This window comes from Ambystoma mexicanum, chromosome 8 (genome assembly GCF_040938575.1).
Source record: "Ambystoma mexicanum isolate Mex_15411 chromosome 8, UKY_AmexF1_1, whole genome shotgun sequence".
NCBI classification, from domain to species: domain Eukaryota; kingdom Metazoa; phylum Chordata; class Amphibia; order Caudata; family Ambystomatidae; genus Ambystoma; species Ambystoma mexicanum.
The window spans coordinates 285,093,414-285,120,868 of NC_090929.1; the positions used below are offsets into that span (position 1 = coordinate 285,093,414).

General features: G+C 44.6%; 1 protein-coding gene across 1 annotated transcript; it reads left to right on the top strand.

The window, feature by feature from the left end:
• The first annotated feature begins 826 nt into the window (after nt 1-826).
• Nucleotides 827-25,658, top strand: TNFSF15 (TNF superfamily member 15). The gene is made up of 4 exons (XM_069609676.1): nt 827-1,299; nt 10,224-10,257; nt 11,665-11,706; nt 20,698-25,658. The coding sequence occupies exons 1-4, from the start codon at nt 1,078-1,080 to the stop codon at nt 21,108-21,110; spliced, it is 711 nt and encodes a 236-aa protein (XP_069465777.1). The 5' UTR covers nt 827-1,077; the 3' UTR covers nt 21,111-25,658.
• Nucleotides 25,659-27,455: the final 1,797 nt, after the last annotated feature.

Consider the following 27,455-nt stretch of genomic DNA (forward strand, 5'->3'; position numbering starts at 1 on the left):
CTTATGTGGATCTCACTACTGTATTTTAAAGAAGTATAAACATCCCTCCTCCAAACCCCCAAAACAACGATGTGATAAATTAACCTGCTTATGGTCATCATTTGACAGAGTTGCAAATTGGTATCCGTAATAAAAACAAACCAGAATGTGTCAAATAAACAGACTATAAACCCAAAAGAGGCTCACCCATGATTTTTGGTCAACTTTCTCATGCCTAGAATACTTAAACAAACTGATACTATATCCGTTTTTTATAACTAGTACTTTGTGGTGTGGGTGATACAGGTAAAGTAGTGCAAATTGCAAAAAGAAGACATTTTCAGGTTTGCGTTATTGCATTCTTCTAGGATCACTAAACACGTTGTGAAGTAGATTCGCTTGGATACAGATTGCGTTTGTCAAGCGTTCACCTTGCTTCTGTGCACAATGTTAAGTCCATGTGTCCACCCGTATAACACCCCCTCCCTTTCTGCATGACCTGCCTTTATAAAAAGGTAGCTTTTTTATGTCGCTTTGAATTGTACAGTTATGTGCCCTGTGCCTTGACAGTTTGGCACACACGGATAACCTCCTCGCCGGATGTGGCACTCTAGTCCAGGTGATCCTATTGACGTGGGGGCAGTGCATTAAAAAAAAAAAAGTAAACAGCACATCTCATTATCTCGAGGGTTGCTTTGAGTACACGTTCGATGACGTAGGCTCCGCTGTCATGCTCCTGTCTCGCCAATGGAAGGACCAGCCTCTTTCAATTTGTACCTGCTCTTCCTCGTTGGACTTTCCAAAATTATTAGGGAAGCAGAAGCGCTGTCATGCGCAGAAGGCTCGGAGAACAGAAAGCCACGGCGATATCGAAGTGGCATGGGCAAGTTTCGATTGTGGGCGGCTCACTCCCTCTCGAACCGTGCATTGTGTGGTGGCAGCAGGGCGGGCGCTTGTACACGCAAGCCCTCCCACGCCCAATGGGCATTCATATAGGGGTCGCTCGGTACGGGGAGGCACCAGTGATACCTGTCTTGCGGAGGAGAGGAAGGTGCGTGCCCCCCCTCCCTCCCCTCGCAGCAAGAGCAAGGCGCAGGCATGACAGGCGGAGCCGAGATGCTGCAGGCGGAAGAGATTGGGCTCGTTCAGGTCGTGGACTTTGATGCCGAGGTCGGGGAACGCGTGCCTCCAAAGGCTTGGAAGAAGTCGCTGCTGGTGGTGGCATGCTGCCTCCTGTGCACCTGCGTCCTGGGAGTGCCCACCGCCTTCCTCTTCATGGGAAATGGCAAAGGCGCAGAGGAAGGCGACACTTCTATTCTGGTAAGAATTCACTTCTTGCGGGGGCGCTGCAGACAGAGCAGATGTTTTAACCTAGCCGTGCAACGCGATGTCCGAGAAGTTGCATTGCATCTACAGTAGGCTTCGTCCAAGGTGTCGGTAGATAGCGCACGCGTTAAGCGCTCCTTTCTGATATGCATTGCTCTCCGTAATAACACCCGTTATGTGAACGTGCTACATAGCCAGGATCTTGCTATTAGGGTGGATATGAGTATAGAGGTGACAGGTGCACAATAGACTCGCACTGGTGTGTTGCCTTGATCTGCCGCCACACCAGCGACCAAAGCAAGGGATTTGGGGGCATGGGAGAGGGGCGGGGGAAAGAAGAGACGCTAGTGTGTAGTCCCCTGAGCACTTGGAATCTGTCCGAACCTTACTGATGCACCTGCAGTCTTTAATTGCAAATGCTGCTCTGGGCATACCACATGACATGGAGCCTGAGGGTTCACGGAGTGCTAATCCTGCGCTGTTGGATAGCACATGATATGGAGTCTGTGGGTATTGTTGGCGCCCCTCCGGCTCTGCTGGATAGCACATGTTAGGGAGTCTGATGCCTCATGGTGGTGCTCCTCTGGCGATTATCATCTGGCATGGAGCCTGAAGCTTCATGGGGGTACCCCTCTGACTGTGCTGGATAGCACATGCTAGGGAGCCTGAGGGTAATGTTGGCACTCCTCCGGCTCTGCTGGATAGCACATGTTAGGGAGCCTGAAGCTTCATGGGGGTACCCATCTGACTGTGCTGGATAGCACATGCTAGGGAGCCTGAGGGTAATGTTGGCACTCCTCCGGCTCTGCTGGATAGCACATGTTAGGGAGCCTGAGGGTTCATGGGGGTGCTCCTCTGACTCTGCTGGATAGCACATGCTAGGGAGCCTGAGGGTAATGTTGGCACTCCTCCGGCTCTGCTGGATAGCACATGTTAGGGAGCCTGAGGGTTCATGGGGGTGCTCCTCTGACTCTGCTGGATAGCACATGTTAGGGAGCCTGAGGGTTCATGGGGGTGCTCCTCTGGCTCTGGTGATGAGCATTTGGCATGGTGCCTGAGGGTTCATGGCGGTGCCCCTCTGACTCTGCTGGATAGCACATGATATGGAGTCTGTGGGTAATGTTGGCGCTCCTCCGGCTCTGCCGGATAGCACATGTTAGGGAGCCTGAGGGTTCATGGGGGTGCTCCTCTGGCTCTGGTGATTAGCATTTGGCATGGAGCCTGAGGGTTCATGGGGGTGCCCCTCTAGTGGACAGCACAAGGTATGGTACCTGAGGGTTCATGGGGGTGCTCCTCTGACTCTGCTGGATAGCACATGTTAGGGAGCCTGAGGGTTCATGGGGGTGCTCCTCTGGCTCTGGTGATGAGCATTTGGCATGGAGCCTGAGGGTTCATGGGGGTGCCCCTCTGACTCTGCTGGATAGCACATGATATGGAGTCTGTGGGTAATGTTGGCGCTCCTCCGGCTCTGCTGGATAGCACATGTTAGGGAGCCTGAGGGTAATGTTGGCGCTCCTCCGGCTCTGCTGGATAGCACATGTTAGGGAGCCTGAGGGTAATGTTGGCGCTCCTCCGGCTCTGCTGAATAGCACATGTTAGGGAGCCTGAGGGTAATGTTGGCGCTCCTCCGGCTCTGCTGGATAGCACATGTTAGGGAGCCTGAGGGTTCATGGGGGTGCTCCTCTGGCTCTGGTGATTAGCATTTGGCATGGAGCCTGAAGGTTCATGGGGGTGCCCCTCTAGTGGACAGCACAAGGTATGGTGCCTGAGGGTTCATGGGGGTACCCCGCTGACTCTGCTGGATAGCACATGTTAGGGAGCCTGAGGGTTCATGGGGGTGCTCCTCTGGCTCTGGTGATTAGCATTTGGCATGGAGCCTGAGGGTTCATGGGGGTGCCCCTCTAGTGGACAGCACAAGGTATGGTGCCTGAGGGTTCATGGGGGTACCCCGCTGACTCTGCTGGATAGTACATGGTAGGGAGTCTGTGGGTAATGGTGGCGCTCCTCGGGCTCTACTGGATAGCACATTGTGTGGGGAGGTTCGGGGAACCTTTCTGGCCTTTCTCCTGAGTTTTTGCAAGTCAAGTATGGCGCGTGTGTGGCGATACTGCAACGAATGCATGCAGCGTGCACTGGAGTAACTTCCTCCAGGCTTGTGACGTAGCCGCCCAATGTGTAATCATGGTAGAATGATGACATTCGGGGAGCCTCGGAACCGTGCCAAGAGCACACTGCCTTGGTGTAAGATTGCATCCTTGGGCTCGCCGTGTGTGGGCGGAGTCGTCACCCGCATTCCTGCCAACTTCAAGGGCAAGGGAGAGGCCTGCAGTCGCGTTCTTTCTTCGCAATGTAACTCAGCGGGACCGTGCGCGCATGTAGGCTCTTTTCCAACATGGTCCTGTAGCATAACAGCCCGACTCTTGTCAAAACCTTCGTTCTTTGGCGTGACTGCGCTTGCAAGAATCTACGTATTCTGCTTTTGCTACTTTATGTTTGCTTTCCTCCTTCTAAATTGTATTTGTATTTTTTATTTTATTTTTGTTTTATTAAGCGCCTTAAACCAAAGCGCTGTACATAGAATACAGATCAGTTCAATAAACATGAATAAACAATACAATCTAGGAAACAATCACTCAAGGATGTTGGAGCAGATGAGATTTCAGAGAACCACAGAATGGAGAATAAACAGAAATAGAATAGATAAAATGGATGCATGCTTTGGGTTCTATATAGTGACAACCTGGCTGCTGTGTGTTGGCTCTTGCTAAGCCAATACAGATATAGGAGGCAATCATTTGGATGCAATTAGGAGGCTAGCCAATTATAAGCGTACAGTTAGGAGGATAGAGGGGGGCACAAGAGTATGTGCGCCTACTTATGATTTTGACTATGGTGGCAACATCCCTCCCAGTCCCACCGTGAATATGCACAAGCCACCAAGCTCGATCCTTTCCCAGGCGTAAACGGTACATTTTAAAGCACATTTAATAGAAGGGAATTTGAAAAAAAAAGGATTTATAGGTTGATTTCAACATATAATCTCTCAGCAACAGTCACTTAACCTGCTGTGCTACCTTGAAGCGTTCTGCTTTGGAGAGAGTGACTCAAATTTAAGGACTTCGTCATTGCAGCTAGACCCCTGATTGTGCTCCGAGACTGCATTAACAGAAGTTCAGTCCGTGCACAAGGCTTAAAAGGCAATCATGTCTTATCTGCTGCTGCAATGGTCATGCACGCAGTCTAATTTGGGGAGTACAGTCGGCAACTGAATTGCGTAAACATCTGGGTAAAACGTGTTTTTAGTTGCATGCCCCTCTCGGTGGCTACAGTTGCATTGCCCCCTTGCCCCCTGCTCTGATGTAGGTCTGTGGTCATGCAGTTGCAGGACTATAGCGAACAACTTGTTGTTATAGATGTATTGGGTTATTTTAGGGGCCTCTCTAGCTCGCCTGATGTCTCCTTTTAGCCACGCCACCATCCCGCAAAAAGCATACCCCAGCCCACACTCCTGCCCCAGGGAGGCTGGCTACCAGTGTCTGTCATGAATGTGCTAATTGGTTTAATGTTGTCTCTGAACTACCTTAATTCTTTCCCCATTCATCTAACCATGAAGAGGTCCAGCGTCTCCGGGGTTTGCCTTTCATTTGCATTCTTTCAGTGTTGGTTTTGTGTATTGCTCACTTCCGTCACCCATCAATCATGCGAGATCCCATTTGCTTTTTTTTTTTTTTTTTAATTTATTTATTTATAAGATTTACAGAAAGAAAAACAAGCAAATCAATTAATATAATTAAAACAAAGCAATTAAGTACACATAGAATACAATATGTAAATAACCATCAAAGAACTAATACAAACTTATAAAATCATCCCAGATCTTTTCATGTAATCTCAACCTCCCTTGTCGCTTATAAATCACCCTCTCCATGGTTGCAAGCCCTGACATTCCCTCAATCCAGTCTTCCACATTAGGTGCAATCCGTGTTTTCCAGCCCCTCAGAACTAGTTTCTTGCCCAAACCAGCACCACGGAGCAGAAATTTTTTCCTTGAAACAGAAAGATCTTCTAGCAATTCACCTCCCCCCAAAATCATCGTCATGAAATCCAACTCAACATCCAAATTCAAAACACGCAAACAAATACAACAAACATCATGCCAAAATCCCCGCACACGCACACACTCCCAAAGCAGATGTTCCAAGCTTCCCAATCCATTTCCACAACACCAGCAATCATCCGAATCAATCATCCCTCTCTTGAACATTCGTTCTGGAGACCAAAACACTCTATTGAGTATCTTTACTTGTCTCGACCGTTCCTCCAAATTAATAGCACAAAGCCTAACGTTCGCACACATTTCAGACCACATCTCAGGCGAAATCTCACATTCCAATCTCCTCCCCCACTCATCCCTCAATCCAGAGTTCTCCTCATAAGAAAACACAATATTATTGTAAATCCTGCTAGCAATTGAACAACCACCTGGCTCCCTCTCTTTAAGAAAGAGATTCACCATTGCACCCCCTTGTTCCACCACATCACCTATACATCTCCTCAATTTTCTGAAATCAGTAGTTCGAAAATTGTCAATGTTAAAGCTCGCCTGTAATTCTCTTTCACCTATCCACTCACCGTCCACAAAGACATCGTCAATCCAGTAAATCCCACTCAAAAACCAATCCGGCCAGAATAAAGACCTACCTCCAACAGCAATCAACGGATTCAACCAGATGGATGCATGAGTGGTCTTCATAGCAACAGATCCAAGCAATTCATGTATATGTCTCCATGTTTCTCTCAGAAAAACTGTCAAAGGCGATTTCTTACACAATGTGTTCGTAGCTGTGAGAATTGCCCTAGGAGGAAGCGGGCCCAGCAAACTCGCCTCAGCAATTGCCCATTTATCGGGTGCGTCAACCAAAAAGGGTACAATGAAGTGACTTGAAAACGCTAAGTGATAGGCCTTAAAGTTCGGAACTCCCAGTCCTCCTTTTTCCACAGGTAATTGAAGTTTCCACAACTTGAGCCGTGGTGGTTTGTTATCCCACAAAAATGACTGCAATAAACCATCCATTTTCCTCCAATAGTGTTGACCAATTTTAACCGGGAGCATACCCAAAATGTAATTAATTTTCGGAGCCGCATTCATCTTAAGAGCGTTCACCTTGCCCCAAAGAGACAAACGAAGTAACGACCATCGCAAAAGGCTCATTTTCAAGTCGCTACACACCTCACTCATGTTCACCACAACCATCTCATCTACCAGCGGTGTCAGCCATATACCCAGATATTTTAGTTTCCTTTCACACCATTGAAACCCAAGTCCAGTAATCAAATTCTTATCACAGTATCCCGAAATCGGCAACACCTCGGATTTGGACCAATTGACCTTAAATCCTGCCACCGCATAAAATCTATCCAAAACACCTAATAAGGCCGGAAGGGACACTGTCAAATTCCGCAATAATAATAGCAGATCATCTGCATAAAACCACAATTTCTGATCGGCACCATGAAAGTTCAATCCCTGTATTTGCACATCACACCTCAAGGTTATCGCCAATGGTTCCATTGCCAAAACAAAGATCAGAGGGGACAAAGGGCATCCCTGTCTCGTACCCCTCTGTAGAACAAAAGAATCTGACGATTGTCCATTAGTCCTGACAGTGGCCGTTGGACAAGCATAAAGCAGGGCAACCTTGCAGACTTTGCTTGTGAAACTGGTGCACACTGACCAATCAGGTTTCGTTCTTGGTCGAAGGACATCTAGTAATATTAGAAACTTGTTACTGCTGATGACGAATGCACAGGATTTGGATGATGATGTGGCCGTTTTTTCTTTAGATGCGGAAAAGGCGTTTGATCGTGTGGATTGGAAGTATCTTTTTTCGGTATTACGTGCTATGAACCTGGGGGAAGAATTTATTTCGCGAGATCCCGTTTGCGTTCAGCGCTTATAACCTATTCTTACTGTTGTATAATGTGATTTTGGAGGTGGGTGCATACAGATCGTTTTTACCACCTGCAACTGCACACAGTCTTTCCTTGCATTTTTGGGGCCAGATTACAGAAACTTTGCCCCGGTGCAATTGCAAAGTTTGCACAGTATTAGTGCAAGGGCAAAGTTTGCCCTATTTTTTAAAACAATGGGACACATTAGAAAACCATTGCACCATGACAAGTGCAGTTTGGCATGGTACAAGAACCAGGGCAAAACTGGACAAGTGCAAAAAAGATACATTTTCAATACATTTTATTACCAGGGCAAACCCTAGTGCTAATACCATTCCGTATTAGCACTAGGGCAAACTTTGCCCTGTTGCAATAATGCAGTGAAAATGTACCTTTTTTGCCCGAGGGGAAATTTTGGCGTGGTGTTTATAGCCTGCCCAATTGCACTTGCCGAGGTGCAATAGTTTTCTAATGTGTCCCATTGTTTTAAAAAATAGGGCAAACTTTGCCCTAGTGCAAATACTGTGCAAACTTTGCATTTGCACGGGGGCAAAGTTTCTGTCCCCTCGATGGTTCCCCTTTTAATTTGATGTGCCCAATAATTGGGCATGTATTTGTCTTCTATTACACTGTCTCTTCTCTACGTTTCAGCTTCATATTAAGGGCCTCATCACGACCTCGGCGGTAACCCTTAAATCCGGCGGTAGCGCTATTACCGCCGGATTTAAGGGTTCGCCGAATCAGGGCCTCGGCGGATTTCAACCCAGCTCTGAGCTGAAGTGAAATCCGTTGAGAATTCGCGCTCATACCGCCGGCGGGATATCCGCCGGCGGTATGAGTGTGAAATTTCCCCATTGAGTCCAATGGGGAATGGGGCATTCCCGAATGGGCTCAATGGGGAATGGGGACTTCCAAGTCCGCCCAACTCGTGATCCCGCGCTATTAGCGCCGGGGGCTATGGCGGTCGCGCTAATAGCCCCCGCGCTAATACCGCCGGCATTACCGCCAAGGTCGTGATGAGGCCCTAAATGGGGTCAAAGTGTCATACACTTTTATTCTGGTGCAAGAATTGTTTCTTTAATATACCTTTTTAGAGTTTTCATGTTCAATTGCGTCCATCTAAATATGCTTTGAGTTGTTTTTTCATAATCTGTTGTACTGTATGAAATACAGTAAAACAGTGCCACATGTAATTAAGTCGTGTTGACGGAAGGGGTCATTATCACTGGCTAATCACCCGCCTCTTAGTTTTGGCTTGAGGCGAAGTGGAGGACTATCATTTATGTTATGTTATGTTATTTTGCATTTATATAGCGCCTTATATACCATTGGTATGGTCTGAAGGCGCTGGTAGGTTGAACGCCCTTGGGAACCGAAGTTCAGATCAGTAGAGGGAGTATGGAGAGTCAAAGGTGCATGTGAGCACCAGGTACGTGTGCAGCTTGAGCGTGTAATAGCTGCTTCTTAGCGATAGGTGTGGTGATTGAGGGGTCAGGAATATGGGTTCGTTCTGGCAGGATTTATCCAGACCGGATGTGGCTGCATTAGGCCTGAGGAATACGCTTGGCTGGGGGTGTGAAACCAGCAGTGTTTACATAGAGTGATCTGGAGTATGTGGCGGTTGTAGGTATGAGAACAGTTATACCGAATGTTGTCATAGTATCTCTGTGTTCCAGTTGAGTGGTGGTGTAAAGGAGAGAGTAAGCGCATGGTGGGTTATGTGATCATTCAAACGTTTTCAACATTCCAACTATCCTTTGTACTTCACAACATCCGTTCCATGCACAAATACACTCCATGCACCCAGTCTGTTCCCAACATTCCGGTCCTCGCCATGCACTCATGCATTCCAGTTCGCTCTGCGCGATCTAGTCTGTCACGCACGCTCCAGACAGCCCCGCACTCACGAGTCTGGACCACGCAAGCCCAACGTCATCATCCGTTCTACGCAATTTATGGAAGGGTCATTATCACAAGGAAATACCCTTTGGTTGGTTTATGCTCCCTTGCTACACTTGGTCACTTTGGCATATTTGTGAGAACATTTTACACCTCTCCAAATGAAAAATGCACCAGACTCCGCTGCATGAGTGAACGGTGTGCGAATGAGTATGAACGTGTGTGTGCAAGGTTGGGAACCTGGCAAGGGGCGATGGAGTATGGATCTTTCCTTATATGTTGCACTGGCATTTTTGGGCAAAGCCAACTTGATGAATGTTATTACATGGAGGATTGTTTGGGGTGGGCAGTTTATAGCTGAAGGGGGCAGGCAGGACATTTTCTGTGGCATGACATTTTTTTACTTAAACGAGGGGCAAAGCCAATATAATGGATGTTCTTACATAGGGAGAGAGGGGGCGTGTGTGCAGCAAACAAGTAAATGTTTCCTTATGGTGTCATTGAATGTTTTACTGGTCCTATGGGCAAAGTCACTACATGGTTGTGTAAGAATTGGGCAAGCATTTGTACAGCCAGCAATAACATTTCTTCCCAAGGCAGGAGTTTTTACTGACATAAAGGGCAGAGCCAACGAGAGAACTAAGAATATTCGTACATGAGGAGACTGGCATAGACTGTTAGAACCAGCATGAAGATGTTTTCTTATGGTATTATTACTGTGTGTTATATTACTGGCCATGCATAGAGACGGCCAGTACATCTGGTTGCCCAGAGCTACGTACAGCCCCCATGTTTCTACGCTAAGTGAAAGATTTAAGGTTTGATTAAAATACTTATATCTTTCACCTAGTGCTGTGTGCAGCATGCCCCTGCAGCAGCATGACCATCATGCACATTCTAGGCCGGCCAGGAGTGTGGTGCAGCCCCTATGCTTTGTTGCTGAGCTTGAGAAGGGGGAGGGCTCAGCAGGGCGGCTCCCGTACTTTGTGTTAGGTTACCAGTGCTAATTGGGATTTTACTGTAAATTCTCATCTCCTGCAATTCATATGTCTCTTTCCATTTTACAGATTGAGAATCGAAGTTTGCCACAAGTAGCTGCCCGTAAGTTCTATTTTAATTCATACGACCTTCTTTCAAGTGTTCTGTCCTCCTAGTGGCTCTCTAATTCTTTGTTTTCCTTCTAATTCTCTGAAATATAGGTCCTTCTTAACAGCTCCCCATCTCTTCCCATACCTTTTCTATCAGGCATATATCCACCACTTGTTTTCATGGCCTAATACTGATGGTAGAAGTAATTTCTCTGAAATGTCCAAGGCTAATTCTCTTGTCCCTCCTAGATTAAATCAGAACATTCTGCTCTCAATGAGTGAAAAGTTCTGGTTGCATTGTAGCCCATTAAACCTATATAAGACATTGTTTGGCCTCTTCCCTTTGCTATATGCATTTGCCTCAGGGGAGTGCATATACAGACCATTAGCACCGTGGGTGGAGGGCGCTGTCCAATCGGAAGGCTGGGAACGTGGGCTGTACTGTATGGTACAACCTGCGTTCCGAGCTGCCTGGGCAGCCAGCGCCCCCTTCCTTTCCCTGCTCCACCTCGACCACTTAACACCTGTGTACTTTTCTACACAGGTGCAAATGGTGACTTTAAAAAAAAAAAAACGTGGACCGGGACCGTGCTGCTTGCCAGTGAAGTCCGTTTTCATATTGAGACGTCAGAGTCATCAACATTGAAAATGGACTTAACTGACAAGCAGCACTACACGGAGCCGAGCTACAGGATAAAGCTATTTTTTAGTCTTTTTTTTAAGACTCCATTAGCACCCGTGTAGGTAACCACACGGGTGCTAATGGCGACGTTCCCTCGCAGCGTGCTGGCCCTCCCAGAAATTGCACTGCTGCCCTCGTTAAGGGACCCTTGTTTTGCTCGGGCCCTTAAATTGGGTGGCGGTCCATTACAGATAGGGTCATCCCACCGCCTCTGGTCATATTGCCTCAGTATAGCCTGTTACGATGCTGTATTACACACCTCCCCAAGTTCAGAGTGGGACACAAATAGGTCTGGGAACCACCTCCCTGCATCTCTAAGAGCACTGGGCCTCCCACGTGTCTGCCCTGGCCCTCTACCCACTGTGACATGGAGGCTGCCAGTAGTTTAATTGTGGGTCACGACATGCCCTTTTAGTAATCAAGAAACAGGGTGAAACCCTTGCATCTACTCTATTTTATTAGGGCACGGCCTGGCCTCTATAATCCAGGGCCGTTCTTGTGGGAGCTTGCCTTTTTGTGTTTAACCTAGAAAATTAATGACAGGGTTAGGAGCCATGACAAAATGACTCCATTTTGGCACTACACCCTTTTAAAGGAGTTCCAAACCCCCCTGATAATTAGTGTTTCAATGTCTGCAGTGCTACCTAGTACTCTTCAAATTATAATTTAATTGTGTTGAATGATGCATAGTTTCTGGCATTCCCTTATATCATTTAATTTCCCTAATTCTTATTGCAGATCATCAGCACAGTGCAGTGAAGCCCAGAGCTCATCTGACAGGTACCAACTTAAATATGCATGACTATCTGAGGACCTACCGAAGTTCATATCAACAATGTATTCAGATGTTCTTATCAGCTAAGTGTTCGCGTGCCATTGGGATCACTGTGGGTTGATCGTCCGATGGTCTGCTGTAATACTCCACAATGTGATTATAAGTGGCCTGCTCTACCCCCCCCATCCCTAAGCAAGCATCCACCCTGCACCACTCCCACCTCAACACACGTGCATCATGAGGAATGCGGCCTCTTGCAGCTTGCATCAACGTGTACGTTATGCGTCGTCAACTCCAGGGCATCATGGCAAGTCCTCTTTACTACCCTAGGCTGTGTTCGCAGAAAATCCCCACAAGTCATCAAAAAACACTGCCTTCTTACGACATCCATTTAAAAAAAGACTTCTGTCAGGGTATTTTTTTTTGTTCCTAAGTAAACACACAGGAGTGGAGATTTTGAGAGTTTCTACAAATTGTCAAGCAGTACTTAATTGGAGCAAAATTCAGAACTGTGTCCCTTTGCCCAGTCCTATATTTGGTCTGAACTCATGTGGAATCCAAACTAATGTCAACCGCTCGGTGTTAATTTGAGTATTGGACACAATCAGCACTGGTGTCCCCAAAGCGCACTCCCGATTTAAAGGAAGCATTTGTTTTAACAACATCTATTAGTAAGACTGTATTTTCAATGAGATGGTCGTTATGAGGACCCTTAAGTAGTCCATTAATAACAAGCATTGACAATGTCGACAGTTTTGAATGTTGTGTAGGCCTGGGAAAGGCATTTTCCAGGCACTGCCATAGTGGTAATAACTGACCATTGATGGTAGCAGCTGCAAAATGGTGCGAGTACCTGGGCATTGAATAGCAGTACACCGGCAAATGCCTAATACCTTTACACAAGCCAAAACCGTTGGCTTTGCCAATGCTTGGTTTTAACAGGATTTAAGTGAATGACAAGCATAGTGCTTATAAATCGAGGGGCTGAAGGCAGACCTGGTTAAGACATTTTTATTACCCCAGTAGTGCCTTTGCAGCTCCAATTAAGTTATTAGCTTTCAGAATACTGCTTTAAAACGTGGCAGCCACTTTGAGCTCAACGTTAGCTCATAAGGCTTGATAAACCTAGCTCAAATAGATCCTAGGAGGATGTGTTTTGGGAGCGGAGGGGCAGGAAGTGGGTGGATGGAAATAGGGATTAACATGACCATGGACAGTCAATGAGTGTGCAAATAACCAAACACCACCACCTAAAAGCTTTGCATCCTTCCTCCTATGCCATTTCTCCCTAGCTGTACTGTATGTAATGCACTAGTTTCAGCGTATAGGTGGTGCTAGAGCACCCTGTGCATTGGAACACAAGCATCCCCAGACTTGTTCCAGTGTTGCATTTTTCCAGTGATTGGCCTTGAGTTACTAAGTTGTCTATACGAAAGCTCAGTTTCTGATTTATTAGTGTTTTTTTATAACACGTTTAATACCCGAGTTCAGTTTCTAAGTGCGGATTCGGGATTCGAACCTCTGTTGCTCTGCGTGGTCTCGAGCACGTTGCCCCTGTGCTATCCTCCGTTCGCTAGATGATATCAGTTTGCTATTTGCAGATTGCAAATTCCTTGTCTCATGCTGGAGGTGTGGATTCAGCCCTTTATCCATCCCAGTAAGGAAAAGGAGTACCAAGTTAAATGGGTGCATACATGAATCCCACGGTTGGACTGTAGCAGACGTGCTATAATGAAGGGAGCCTAGGGGAGGCCTTCAGTGAATGTGCTGAACAGGCTCCAACCACTTAAACCTTGCTAAAGCTCCCCTTTCTCTGGCACCCCAGAAAACGGGAAATGCAATGTATGCACGTAGAAATGTGTAAGGCTCTATTAAGAATGATTGGTTTTATCGGGTTGCCCCCAACCGACAAGAGTAGCAACTGTAACCTTCCTTTCCCTCTCTCACTGGTGAAGGCATCCTTTATTTGGGCATAACAAAACAGTAGGAAACAGCTAGCATCCAAGCAGCGATCTCGTCTCCATTTAGCAAAGGGTCGCGGGATACATCTAATTTGAGTACATTTTTTGTGTTGTGTGTTTTTGTTGCAGCAGTCCTGGAACTTTCGATTTTGCAAACCTTTCTCCTAAAATGTCAGTTGACACACGTTTTGTACAAATATGAAGTATCACCATTTGGATATTAGTACAGTTGGTAGTTCAATCGTCGGGTCTCAGTGCACACATACACACAGATCTCGCATTCATGCAACACCATCAGTCCCTCAGATCCCACAATGCGGGGACAAGGGGCATGGCATCAATGCAGTGCTTGCTTGTGTATTTCCACACTAGGCCATTGGGTCAGTAACTCTTCTACCACGCCAAATGTCACAGGGCCCTATGCCCAAGCTTACCTTATGCTGTTGTCCTCTCGCTTTAGATGCATTTTTAATAAACATCATTTTTTAAAATGAAGACTGGTGGGCATCCTTACATTACCTTCAAAGCACTGCAAGAAAAGAGGTGGAGGACACAGAGGAGGGCGGGGAGGGAGGGGTAGAGGACAATTCAGGAGTGCAGAAATAGATCAAACAGTTCTTAGATCTGGTGTATCTGCTGGAGGCTGTTGCCCCTCACAAACTGTGTCACCCAAGGCTCATCATTTGTCTCAAGATTACTGGGGTGGAACCACTCTTAGGCAACTAACCGACAAGAGGGATGCGCTAGAATAAGTAGTTGAAAGGGCCGCGCCAACAAGTAGGCCATGAAAAAGAGTGTGCCTTAACACCTCCTGTAAAGCTAAGTCATGGTGAAAGGAGAGGGCAATTCCAGGGTATGGAGTACGGCACGGGAAGAGTTTTGTCCAGAAGCATTGCCCTCTGTCCTCTTGGCAGGTACCCAGGCTTCTGTTGGGTGGTATGGCTGGGAGATGTGTGGTAGTTAGTCTGGCGTGGGGCCGTGACCACGTGTGCATGAAGAAGCGAGTGGAAACTGTAGGTCGCTGCACTCATACTTGAATGAAGATTACTGTTGGAGGAGACGCCGCAGCGTCCATGCACTGGGGGTGGGGGGACGGGGGGAGGGGACCTCCACAGTGTCAAAGAATAGTCATGGGTATTGATTCAGGTGCAATGCCTAATAGGGCCTCTGCAGAAAAGACATGTGAGAGCCATCCATGGTTGAGGAGAAAGTGTACATGAATGGTTTACTCTCAGAATTATACAAATAGTTCAGACTTGTGTTGTGCTTTAAACCGTATGACTGATGGTGATGAATGGTGCAGAGAGATTCCAAATGGGGAATTTTGCTCTGATCTTCAGCAATGAATTTTAAATAGTGTAGTTGTGTTCAAACACAGTCATCCGAATGCCGACCGTGGGTCTTTCACAGTTACAGAAGTCTGAAGACAGATTGAAAGTTGGAAGACAACCACCGTATCCAGTGCCTTGGAGATGCAAGCTAGACCTCCAAGTAAGCTTTAATTAGCCAGGACACCAAAGCCCAATCTTGACAATTTTAACAGCATGTGGCAATGGCATGCTTTGCGGTCATGGCTGTAAAAACCTTCCTATAACAGAGTGTTTCTGATATCATGTTTCATAAATGTGGTCAACTCCCGAAATGGCAAGATAATTAGGGGGGAAGATGGTGGTGGGTAGGGTGGGCTACACCATATTTATTTTAATGGTGTCACCTGTACTGCCAAAGAATAAGAATTGTATTTGCAGACTCAAACAGTTTGGTCTCGCCCTAAAATCCAGTAACAGTACTCATCATTAACACCAAATCTCCACGCCTTCACTCAAATAACCATCTCCACCAACCCCCCATATTTTAGCATCTGCACACTGCACCCAGACCATCATGCACATGGCATCTTTATGCATATCTCTGTCACACATCCCCATGCCAGAGGCTAACCTGGCGTCCCAGCACTAACATTAATAGAGCTTGGGTTTATTCCACAGATAAAACAGACAAGTGTCTTGCCACAAACTCCATAGAATCCATACAGCACTGAAGACTTGGGTGCATCTGCCCTGCATGCATTAACTCTTCAGGTTTCACACGTGCTGTCTCCACTATCCCACTAATGACCAACCACTACTCTTTTCTTTTCAGGGCTATGCTCCATGAAGCCACCAACATGTCAGAGGGACGATATACAGCACCGCCATTGGTAGTTTACATGTTGATCTAGTGTCCCTTTCACGTAGCATAGATAATTTCCGTCCATGTGCAGCCTTGGGGCATATAATATGGCTCCCCTCCTAGTCTTCCGTCACCAATTCCCACCACTGGCATCTTCTAATTCCACTGCAGGGAGATCCCTGCATGTACCCTCCTGATCATGCTACTAGGAATCACCATGCCAGTGACGCACAGTGCACATCTGTAAAAAAAAAACAGTAGATGTCCACCGTCTTGTGGAACACTCCCGTCCCTTGCACACCCTATATATGTTGAATAAACAACCATATTTTTATAAAGTTTAACCAAAAGATATATTTTTGACTCACATCCTGTTACTTGTGTGCTTTTGCTTTTTAATAAATATATAATAATATTCCTACAAAAATTCATGGGAAACAATATGTAACTAATACAGTATACAATTGTCCAAAATAACCTTCTCGTCTTATTTGTCTAAAGGTTATGTAGAAACATTTCAGAAGCTAAGAACAATTTTCATCATTGTATAACTTATATTCAATGTCCAGTGTTAGTTAACAAATATTAATTCTGCTCACCGCGTTTCGGGAATTCTAGTATAACAGTGCACATCTGGCCTGGTGATCAGGATGGAAAAAAGTGAATCCTCCTAGAAGCATTGACATAGAAAGCAACATTGGCACAGAAAGAATTTCTTTAGTTTCCCCACAGAGGGAGGGGATGGCGCTACTTCACTTCTCAAGTAGCCCATTGCTCTTCTCAATTGAAGGCTTAGAATGCTTAATGCTTTGGATAACATTTTGGCTTAACCAATAATTCCAGGACACTAGATCCAACATGTGTCATGGCTGACCTTCCATTTAACAACAAAGAACATTCAGGGAGTTATTTCACACTAGTTAGACTTGGGAAACAGATGATAATGGTGTGTTAAAGGCAGGACCAGGCGTGGAATATAGCACCCTTGTGGCATGGATTTACCTGATTGCACCAAGGTGAGGTTGCACCAACGTGAGGTTGAACCAACCTCAATTGTGTCGCTTTCACTCGCACCAAATCCACATTGCAATATATATCAGGGACTTGTATGCATGTTGTATAAGAACACTTGTAATACCATATTCTTTTTTTGTTCTTTTTTTTGTCAAATTCCTCCAGCTTTTAGTGGTGTAATAATAGGTGGCATTATTACCCAAATGTACTGGGACTCAGTAGATAGATCTCTGAAAGATTAAGTCAAACACAGATGTCGGAGACCAGCTCTTAATTCACCAAGCTATCTTACCAGCGCTTGTATTTTATAACCATAGGATGAGCATTTTGTTATGCTATGTCAGGGATTCTTTTTGTAAAGTGCTTTTACACCACCAATGTGGCCTCTTACCTCTAAAGGGAATTGTATGTGAGTCATAAAGAAGAACGGCACATGCATACCTCTGTGTTTAAGCAATGAATCTCTTGAGAGCCAATTTCTGATAGGCGGCTTCGATACTCAGAGGCAGAACGTTCCAGAGCATAGCCAGTAATGGTGCCCCGTCCAAATTCTGACTAGTACTGATGCCAGGGGTAGGCAGGCAGAGAGGAGTGAAAATCTCCGACCTCCTCGGTGTATGAGGCTTCCATTGATTGGCTAAACTCAGAAGTTGTTTGCTAGGTGTGCACGCAGAGCTCCTTCAGATGGATTGGCATTGCTGTCGGACTTTGCTTCTGGCAAGAAGTGGGGTTCCTTAAGTGTGAGGTACACGTGATCGCTCTTTCACACAGTTCCAGATTATCTGCAATCAGTCTTGAATCACAAGGCAGAGCGATTACAGCAGTAATGCCTCTCCCATGGTGCTTTGCAGCAGAGAGGCCGAGAGACATTTCAGAAATGAAAAAGCTGCAATTTTCTTCCAAAATTCTCTTGCTAAGCACTTTGGACTTGCTGGATGGATTTAAATGAAGTTTTCAAAACATAACGTTTGTCAAGGCCCACCCCACCCACAAACCGTACATTTTGGAAAAAAAACATTATAAAATGAAAAGGCTATTAAGAAAACATAGCCTACTTTTTCCCATAGAGAAAATGTGCATTTTTTGAACAGCCGTAGCATGAAAGACACTTGGCAGATTTGGACCAAATGAGAAACAATCTTGGCAAAAAGCATTGACTTAGTTCCCTTGACTGCGTTGGGGTAAATCCATCCTGTAGTTTTTTAAATATTCCACAGAGAACAGGGTGCCCCTGAACCTTAAATCCTTTAGATCCGTACCCTTGCTTTGCAGCACAGATGCTAATAACGTGACTTGCTGGATGGATTTGGATGACATTTTATAAACCAAGAGAGTGTCAAGGCCCCCCTCGTAACTGGAAATTATGGGAACAATTCGTCGAAAAATAAAACAAAAATATTTTAAAAGATAAAAACACAGTTTTAAACCTACTCCCATTTGTTTTCGCAAGGAGACAAAGTATAGATTTTGAACAGCTTTAGCATGAAAAACGTTTGGCAGATTTGGACCAAATGAGGAACAATTTGGGCACAAAGCGTTGACTTAATTTCCTTGACTGGTTTGGGGTAAATCCATCCAGTAGTTTAAACAAATATTCAACAGGGAACGGGCGCCCCCTGCTCCTTAAAACCTTATCAGTCTTGGTGCTTTGCAGCAGAGAGGCTGGGAGTGTTGTGGGGTTCTTCCATCCAGTAGTTGTTAGAATATTGATAGCTATAGATGTGTCCCACAATGCATAAGCGAGGCTTTTTAGAAATAAAAAAGCTGCTTTTTTTTTTTGTTGTTTGTTTTCAATGCGAGAGATAACTAAGTTTATAATTGGTATAACCGCGGTTAGCCGAAAAAGAAAAGTGGAATAAAGGAGGAAAAATGATAAAATGGCATCAGGCTAGAGGTGGGCAGGGTGAAAGAGGACACCATGTGAAATTAGGGCGCTGGGGGTCACGTTTAGAGGTCAAACGCTTTTGCATATCCTTGGGTATGATAGAAAACTAGATCAGAACTAAAGTGTGTCAGACGAAAGGACGAGTGTTGGGTGGGTTTAGGGAGGGAAAGAGCACCTGAGGCGAATGGGGGGCATCATCAGTGATGCCTTATAATATGTAATTAGTGATGTCACCAGTGATCTAATGTCTGTCATCATTGTGGTCATATGCTGTGCAACAAGGGGCGGCAAGGTAAGGTGGCTTTGCCTGAATTGCCTGCCGAATTCCAGGGTTTTTTGCCTTACATTTTAAGGTTAATGTCCCTGCAACAAGATTTTCCAATGAATATGTACATATATTCGATTCCCATGTGGGTCAACCGCCAGCCCAAAGTGAGTTTGTTTTCTGCAACCCGCTCTGTATCTCAAATGCCTGCAGACGGTGGCCGAGGTCACGGTTCTTTGGCAGAGTCCTCATTGTTGCTCAGCAACGGTGCCTGTAGAACATACACATTGTGTCTGCATAGTTAGGAGGGTGGCTTTCAGACCCTTTAATTGAGTCCTACGATCGCGCACTTGCACCCTGCTGAGCAGTCTACAGACACTGCCAGGCATACTTTGTAGAAATAGGGCCTGTTGTGTTTGAACGTAACTGCAAACACGTCCCCTTGTTGCCATTTTCCACATTTCCAGTCGAAATGCAAAAGCAAGGTTAAACGCAGACGTCATTTCTTTGCTTGTTTTTGTTTTTGGAGGCGTTCGGGGAAAGGTAGTTGGAAACATAACTCCCGATCCGTGTGCCCCCAACCCGTAAAACCCCAAAAAATAAATAATGCCCCAGAGTGTAAACACAGGGTGTTAAGACAGGCATAACACCTGTGTGCCTCTCTTTTATTTTCACCCCGAGACTTGGAAAATGTGCTCCAGGGAAATGTTCCTGTGTAGACGTGATCGTGTGGGTCTGTGTTATGCACTGCAGGTAGGTGTGCTTGTGTCTCTTATCACGATGTGTAAAACCCTAGACCTGAGGTTTATCTTTTGAGCTATATAGCTCCACCTGTACTTGGTGAAGGTGGTTCAGAATTACATTTGGGTAAACACAAACCACATTAAGGTGTATGAAGAGAATTATTTCTGTGGTTCCTGTTAATATAAATGTATATGCTACAAAACAATGTTTTAATATTTTTAATTTTTTAAACTTTGTATTTGTGTTATGTGGTTAGACGAAGCCAACACTATATTAAACACAATATCACACAATACATAAACTATATAAACAACAAAGGATTCGTCACAAATCAATTTGTTGCATATCATCTATAGCAAATACTAAAAGAAGAAAACATACTACAAAATACAATTTAAAAAAAAACTGTTTTTAGTTTTACAACTGACTGGCAGCCACGGCCAGATGCCTGCCGTAGAACTCTCTTGTATGGCTATTTCCTATATATAAGTCAAATTAATAGAGCAGTCTCAGTGCATAAAAGTGACAGCAATGAGATGCAAAGCACTTGTCCCGGTTACCCCAGCTATGCAGAGTTCTAGGTTAGAATGGCTATGAGAGTTAAGTGCAAAGCAATTATATGTTTTTATGGTAGGCTTAATTTGATTTGTGCAGTTACGTGGGATTGAATAAACTTGAGAAGGGGGTGAACATTGAATTTGGAAGCGTTGATACACCGGAGGGCAGCATCAAAGGACCGTGCTAGATTAAGAGTCGCAGTGGCTTAAACGTTTTCCTACAAGTGCATGAGCGATAGGGCTATAACAAACCCTTTACAGTATTCACCTTTTCTTTAGTTTCATTTACTATAGACACACACCCAAATTCCCTTCCCTTTCTGCATATAAAATTTGTGAAAGACATATATATATACATACCACCCTATTTAACAGCAAATGTCTTTCTTTTCTCTCAGTTGCGCAAGATAAGTGGCAGGAAACCTCGAAAGATTTCGTCCATTGGGAAGATAAGCTGAGTATGGCCTTCAGTCGGGGGATGACTTACCGCGAGCCGTTCCTGGAGATCACAGTGACCGGAGACTACTACATCTATGCCCAGGTCACCTTCAAGCATGTACACCCCTGCCGGGAGGCCTCCAAGTCTATCCAACTCAGCATCAACAGAAAGAGTGATAGATATGACGTTCCCGAGGAGCTGATCAGCAGCACAAAGTCCGTCGTTTCCAAGTGCCCGTGGTCCCAGCCCATATACCTCGGGGCAGTGGTGAACCTTGAACAGAGAGACCAGCTTGTAGTGAATGCAAGTCATCTCAAAATGGTGGACATAAAAACAGAGCATAAGACCTTCTTTGGCGCATTCCTACTATGAGTCAAAGTGGTATTCTTTCACCAACCCATTCATCCATCTCCTTGCAAATTGGAAAGTACAACCATGCACCATATCGTTTGCAGCCATATGCCGCCCTCCTGTTGGTTGCCTTGGTGTCCCACATTGTGTCCTATTAGGCACCCTGTCTGACGCTCAACATGGCTTCTCTTCCACAAAGCGAGATACTGTAACGTCTGCGATTTGATGGCGGCATGTCATGTTATGTTGATTTATACATCGCAGCACTACCACCCAGGGGCAGTCTCCAGGCGCTCCATGAACAAAGGAACCACAGTACCTCCTGCCTGTCAGATCCGCAGAGACCAAGAGCCAGGGGTGTTGCTAGGTCTGGAAGAGATCTAGGGCTATGCTAATTTTGAGACTGTCGGGACTGGGGGCTAGCTAGGCTTTTTGGTTGTAACCCCTGAGCTTCTATCCAGGGCTACAAACAAAAGACCCGGGGCTATAGTCCCCTCAGCCCCCCCCCCCAGCAACGCCTCTGCCAAGAGCATTGCTCTTGCTTCTAACAGAATGAACAGTTTAAGAAGACTCCAGTTTTATTCTTTCTGCTTTCAGCTGAGTTACACCTCTGCTTTCTACTCAACAAAGGCCTCTTTTTTTCTTGTTTTTCCTTTTAACTAAGGGGTTTGGGCGAGAATGTGGAGGCACCTATATTTTAAAAGAAAACCTTTGGATAACATCTATGACCCCTCCATTGTTACTCAACCAGCTCTCATATCCGAGTTGAGACTTACAAGGGTTCAGTGTAGGTTTGCAGTGACTCTTCATATAACTTCACTTTTCACTTGGAATAAATCTAATTACACAGATTGGGGGGATGGACTACAAATCTGCACTTATGGGTCCTCCTGGAAAGGCCCACCTCCGAGTTGACAGTCTAAAGGTCTGGCGTAAAAGCTGCCCTGAGCTCCATGATAACCACATATGAGCATGATCTGTGATCGTCCTGTGATGAGCTAAGCTGTGCAGCAGGTAACAGAAAGGACCCTTCCTGATCAAAATGCATTCGAGTAGTTTCAGGTGCAAATAATGTCATTTCAATTGAACCTCCTCTTTTGGTGCCGAGATTGACCTTGCTGCAACTCAAGGTCCAATCTACACAAGAAAAAGAGGTCTGAAGCCAAGATTAGCTTTCATTCATTCCTGAGTGCGGTGGATTAGAGGACTGCCATCTTAAAACAAGCCCTGGCACAGCTAAGCGGTCAGACTTTGTAAATGTGGAAAACAAGATTACATTATGAGGCAGTGCTATTGTCCAGCTACAGCGTAAACAGTTCCAGTTGTAGCTACACAATTGTTGCCACGATAATTAATCTTTAACGATGGTGTGCTCTTTCTGCATCATAGCTAGAGACTGTCCAAATCCACGGGAAGTTTGTTCGGCTCAAAATGCAGGTTTAATATCCCACATACTTTCAACATGATCTGCATATATTATAAATCCCTTGCATATTTTGAAATGTTTTGACAGTGCCAACAGATTCCCCCTCTATAACTATAGAATTTCTGACTCTGCAGAAAAACGAAAAATATTTCTGCAGGTGTTCACAACATTCTCCTAGATTTGCACTTGCCTCCAATCTTAGGGCAGCTGATTGTCACCTAGTTCCCTCTAATATAGGGTTAACCAACCTGTCGCCCTCCTGATGTTTTTGACTCCTCTCACTACTAAATATGCTGGGTGGGGCTGATGGAAGATGAGGCCAAAACATCTGGACGGTGACAGGTTTGAAGAGCACACACAGGGAGCAACAGTTCTCTCTAGCTACTGTTAAAAAGGGTTTTTGTATGAATGTTTGTTAACACACATGCATGTATGTAGTTCTACCCAGTGCCTGTTATCCTATGGGTAATGATGCCTCGCACAGTTAGCTAATGGTCTCAAAAAATAAATTACTGCTTCACTATTGGACTAATGCTTAACCTCTCGGTTGCTGTCAGAGACCCCGAAATCCAATTTGTGTGTATATTATAGCTATTGGTGACAATGTTGACTCATTGACATCCCTCAAGAAACAAGTGTTTTTGCAATTCATCAGAGCAGTCCCTCCCAAGGGGAATAACTTTTCATTTCCTGGTAGGATAATATATTATCCCACTGTTAGTCTGAAGCAGACTGGCTATAATGAAGCGGGCCTGGGGGTGTCTTAAGAGGGTGCACTGGACATCCATCAAAACTTAAACCTTTTTCAAGTCCCCATCTCTGGCATCTCAGAAAATGGGAAACAGTACCTGCATGCCTGAGTGAAGAGGAAGGAGAAGATTCGAAGTAGATGGATTCCATCTGCTGGTGAACTCCTTCTTAAATGACATCCTACCTAACTTCTATGAAGTAATGTATCAATGTCCCTTCTGTGAAGGGCAATTCCAAAAGTAGCACACAGGGGGTTTCTACATGAGCAACAGAAACTCATATCAGTCACATCACCACTACTTCCAATCCCATTCTCCCGGGAGAAAGGGTTGCGTAGGAAAATGCATGCTGTGCAGCCAGGAGACAAACGCCCACAAGTGAAGGCTGCTGACTTAAAACCACCTTGGTGCAAGCATACACAGACACAGAACTTGTCACCCACGCAACCTTCACGGCTTTCTCCAAACTATCACTTGTCTTATTCAAGTTATAAAACCTGCTATGGTGAGGTATGTCTGTTGTGATAATGTAGAAAAGCGAGTATTGGAGAATTTGCTCCTGAATTGAATGTGACAAGAATATTGTTTTGCCATTTGTTGTAGAGTGGTATGAACAAAGTCCATGTGGCTACCACTCAGAATGAATGTGTGGTTAGTGTCTAACATATGTGAGTATTGGAGCGTCTGCTCCTTAGTTGAATGTGATATCAATATTGTGTTGCCATTTGTTGTACAGTGGTATGAACATAGTCCATGTGGCTGCAACGTAGAATGGATGTGTGGTTAGTGTCTAACATATGTGAGTATTGGAGCATTTGCTCCTTAGTTGAACGTGATATCAACATTGTGTTGCCATTTGTTGTAGAGTGTAATGAACATAGTCCATGTGGCTACCACTTAGTATGAATGTGGGGTTAGTGTCTAACATATGATGGTCAGCATGTGGGAAGACCAATCCAACGTGTTAAATGTCTATTGGACAATCCAAGAGGATTTAGTACGTGTTAGCCATTGGTTATACTATAATAATGTACAATTTCCTGGCCTCTTGAATCCTATGAATTCAGAGCAAATATCAGATTGATTACATGTTTCTTCTAGCAATCAAAAGAATGACATTTGATTTGGGACATGAATAATTGAAACAATACGAAGATCAAGGAAGTGTCCCTTTCCAATGTCAGTAAGACTAGCAGATGTGGTATTTGCCCTCATCCAGTATTTTTTTGTCAATTTAAGTCTCCCTAGTAGAGGAACGTGAGCAAAATATTAACCTTAAGATGTGTGCAGACCTTACCTTTTCTTAGCACCACAATTTATTTAAAGTGTTTCTTTATGTTTGGCTCGTCTAAAAACATTCTAAAATGTTATTTAAAAGAATATAAAAACTACGGCCATTATAAACCCAGGGACTTGCAACCCTTGGTTTATAATGGGCAATCCAAGGCTACAATTGCATATAATGTTGGGCAATAGGTCAACTCAATGTTCAACTGTTGCAAGTTACAAGGTCAAGCCTGATATTAGTATAGAAGACCGACATATGTCCCATTTAGGCAAATAGGTTGATTCCCCAAAGCCAGAAGATGAGGCTCATGACATGATGGCCTAGCTTGTCCATGCATGCTAGAGCTTCCATTTTGTTTTGGCCAGATTTAGAAGGTTTTGAGCTCACCTGGCTGCTATTCATAATTGATGTGCACCAGTAGAAACAGCAACCGAGGGACCCAGGCACCACACTGAGATTGTTGCTGTATCCATGTAGACAAGGCAATATTACCTTGGACTCCTCTCCCACATGTTGGTACACTCCATAATTTCTGATGGGAACTTGAGTACAACAATTATGAGTTATTTTCAAGAACTTTGTTAGAAAATGTATATTGTGTGCCCATATATGTGTTGGGCTTTGAATCACAAAGGTTTTGGCTATATTAGCAAAAGTTAGCCTTTTGGAATGTATTTCTATAAATGATAGCCCTTTCTTTTAAAAGGTATTAGAATGTTTATTCATCGAAAATGTGTCATCTGGCGTTAGTCAATTTCTTAGTTAGCACTGTGTGTGCATTGACGTTTCTCAGTTAAATAGCACAGCACTCTAATTATGGATTTAAAGATGACAAATATCGTTGGTAGCTTATTACTAGATGTAAGGCACCCCAAGGTGTGCAAGTTCCCAGGAGACTCAACGCTAATCAAACATGCATTTCTCAGTGATCTTTTGTAAAATGACATTCTAGTAAAACCATAGACTAATGAAATTGCATGTCAATACTGCCTGTTCCATTCCTGTTCTATGCACAAATACCATATGTAACGTATTTATTGTCACAGTATTCTTTGTTTGGATGCATTTTAAATGTTTATGAATAAATATTTCCTATTGTGATGCTAGTAATCCTGTCTCGCTTCGCATTCAGTGGATCGCTGTAAACAAATGTATGTGCATGGGAACTGCTGTATAGCATATGGGTATTTGATAAAAACGCCTTTCTTCATTGGCGGAACAATTTGAGGATTTCTCATTGTGAACATACTGTGACCATTGTGTGCATCTTGGGACAATTCAGGTAATAATCCCAGGAAATTAGGTGTTCATGGCATCCAGCACACTTTCTATACATATGTTTCTTTTGCTGTCTGATGTGCTGAAATTATAGTGCTTTATTGTATGGTCATCTCTAGCTTGGACTGCTGCAACAACCTTCACGTTGGCCTTTTTTAGCATATGCCTAAAATCCAGGAAGCAGTTACATCTTAGCCAATAAAGGGGCTGCCCAGATAAACACAGTTCTGCAGAATAAACTCCTTATAGTGCTTACAGATAAGGAAGAAAGTGGCCTTCAGGACCATGTGTGCCGTGAACTAGGCACACTGGGATAGATAGTCCTAACAAATTCAATATTTAACCCAACACTTATACTAGGAACCTTATGCCACCCTCCCTCCTGTTCTGAAAACGGTAAATGTCTAACTCAAGGAAGACAACAGCACATTTTTATTCAACTTCCATCATTATAATAGATAACATAGCCAAAAATAAATAAGTGTTACAGTTAAAACAGATTGGGCCTCATTACGAGTCCGGCGGTAACTGAGCCGGAAAAACCGGCAGGTTACCACTGGACTCGTATTACCATTCCGCCTCCGTGATTCCCGGAATTACCTGGGCATTACGACCACAGTGACCTGGGAATTTGTAGGACTCCATGGGGATGGGGACAATGGAAACACCAGTTCCGTCTATGATGGAGCCAGTGTTTCCATTTCCACCTGCAGGTGGGTGGTGTTAAACCCGCCAGGTCAGACCTGGTGGGAGTGACACCTCCTGCCTGCAAGACTCTTAATTAGCCGGTCCGGAAAGAATGGTGGTGGCGGTTTTACCACCACCGTTCTTTCCGGACCGGCAGGGTTGTAATGAGGCCCATTGACTTAGACACCGTTACAAAAGCTTTGTACATGCACTGTAGTTAAAACATAGTCTGCTGGCCTATTTGTGCACATTATACGCTAGCTGGATTTTAAATGTATTCAGCATCAAGAAAACAAGCCACTTCATAATTAAGGGTAACCTCATGGGCTGATAAAATTGTCAGTGAATCTCCCCTCTCATCATTATTCCCAATCTAAGATGATGTGGCGTAATTAGTCTTTTCCTTAAAAACAAATATTTGGCACATAACAGTAAAAAATGAGGCAGAACATCTCTTCTTCCAATTTCAGCCCAACAACACGTATTAGCCACCGGGCTAGACTTGTTGGTCCATGATTTGTTGCCCGTTGGAAAAACATTCAATCGCATACGAGTTAAGAGATCTAAACCTTGGAGAGTATTGAGCTTAAATGGTTTTCAGAGACCGGAGGGGTCTTTAATATGTATCCCAGATTTAAAGGAAATTTGCTTATTTGCACTGGCTGAATCTTTTTTGTGTCAAACTGCTTCTGCGGCGATTATTTAATTCTCCTCAGGACTTTATGTATGGACTCCTCGTTTGGTTGGTTCATTGTATTATGAATATCCCATCTCACACAGACCATTAACATATGCAACTAGAGGAGATTATTCGATTTCCCCTTTGATCAATTCATTTTCTGCATTTTTAACATTATGATTTTGAGTACCCATCAGCCGATTTCTTAACAAGATACCTGAGTGGAGCAGCAGCAGCACAGGAAGGGGGCACGGGAGGC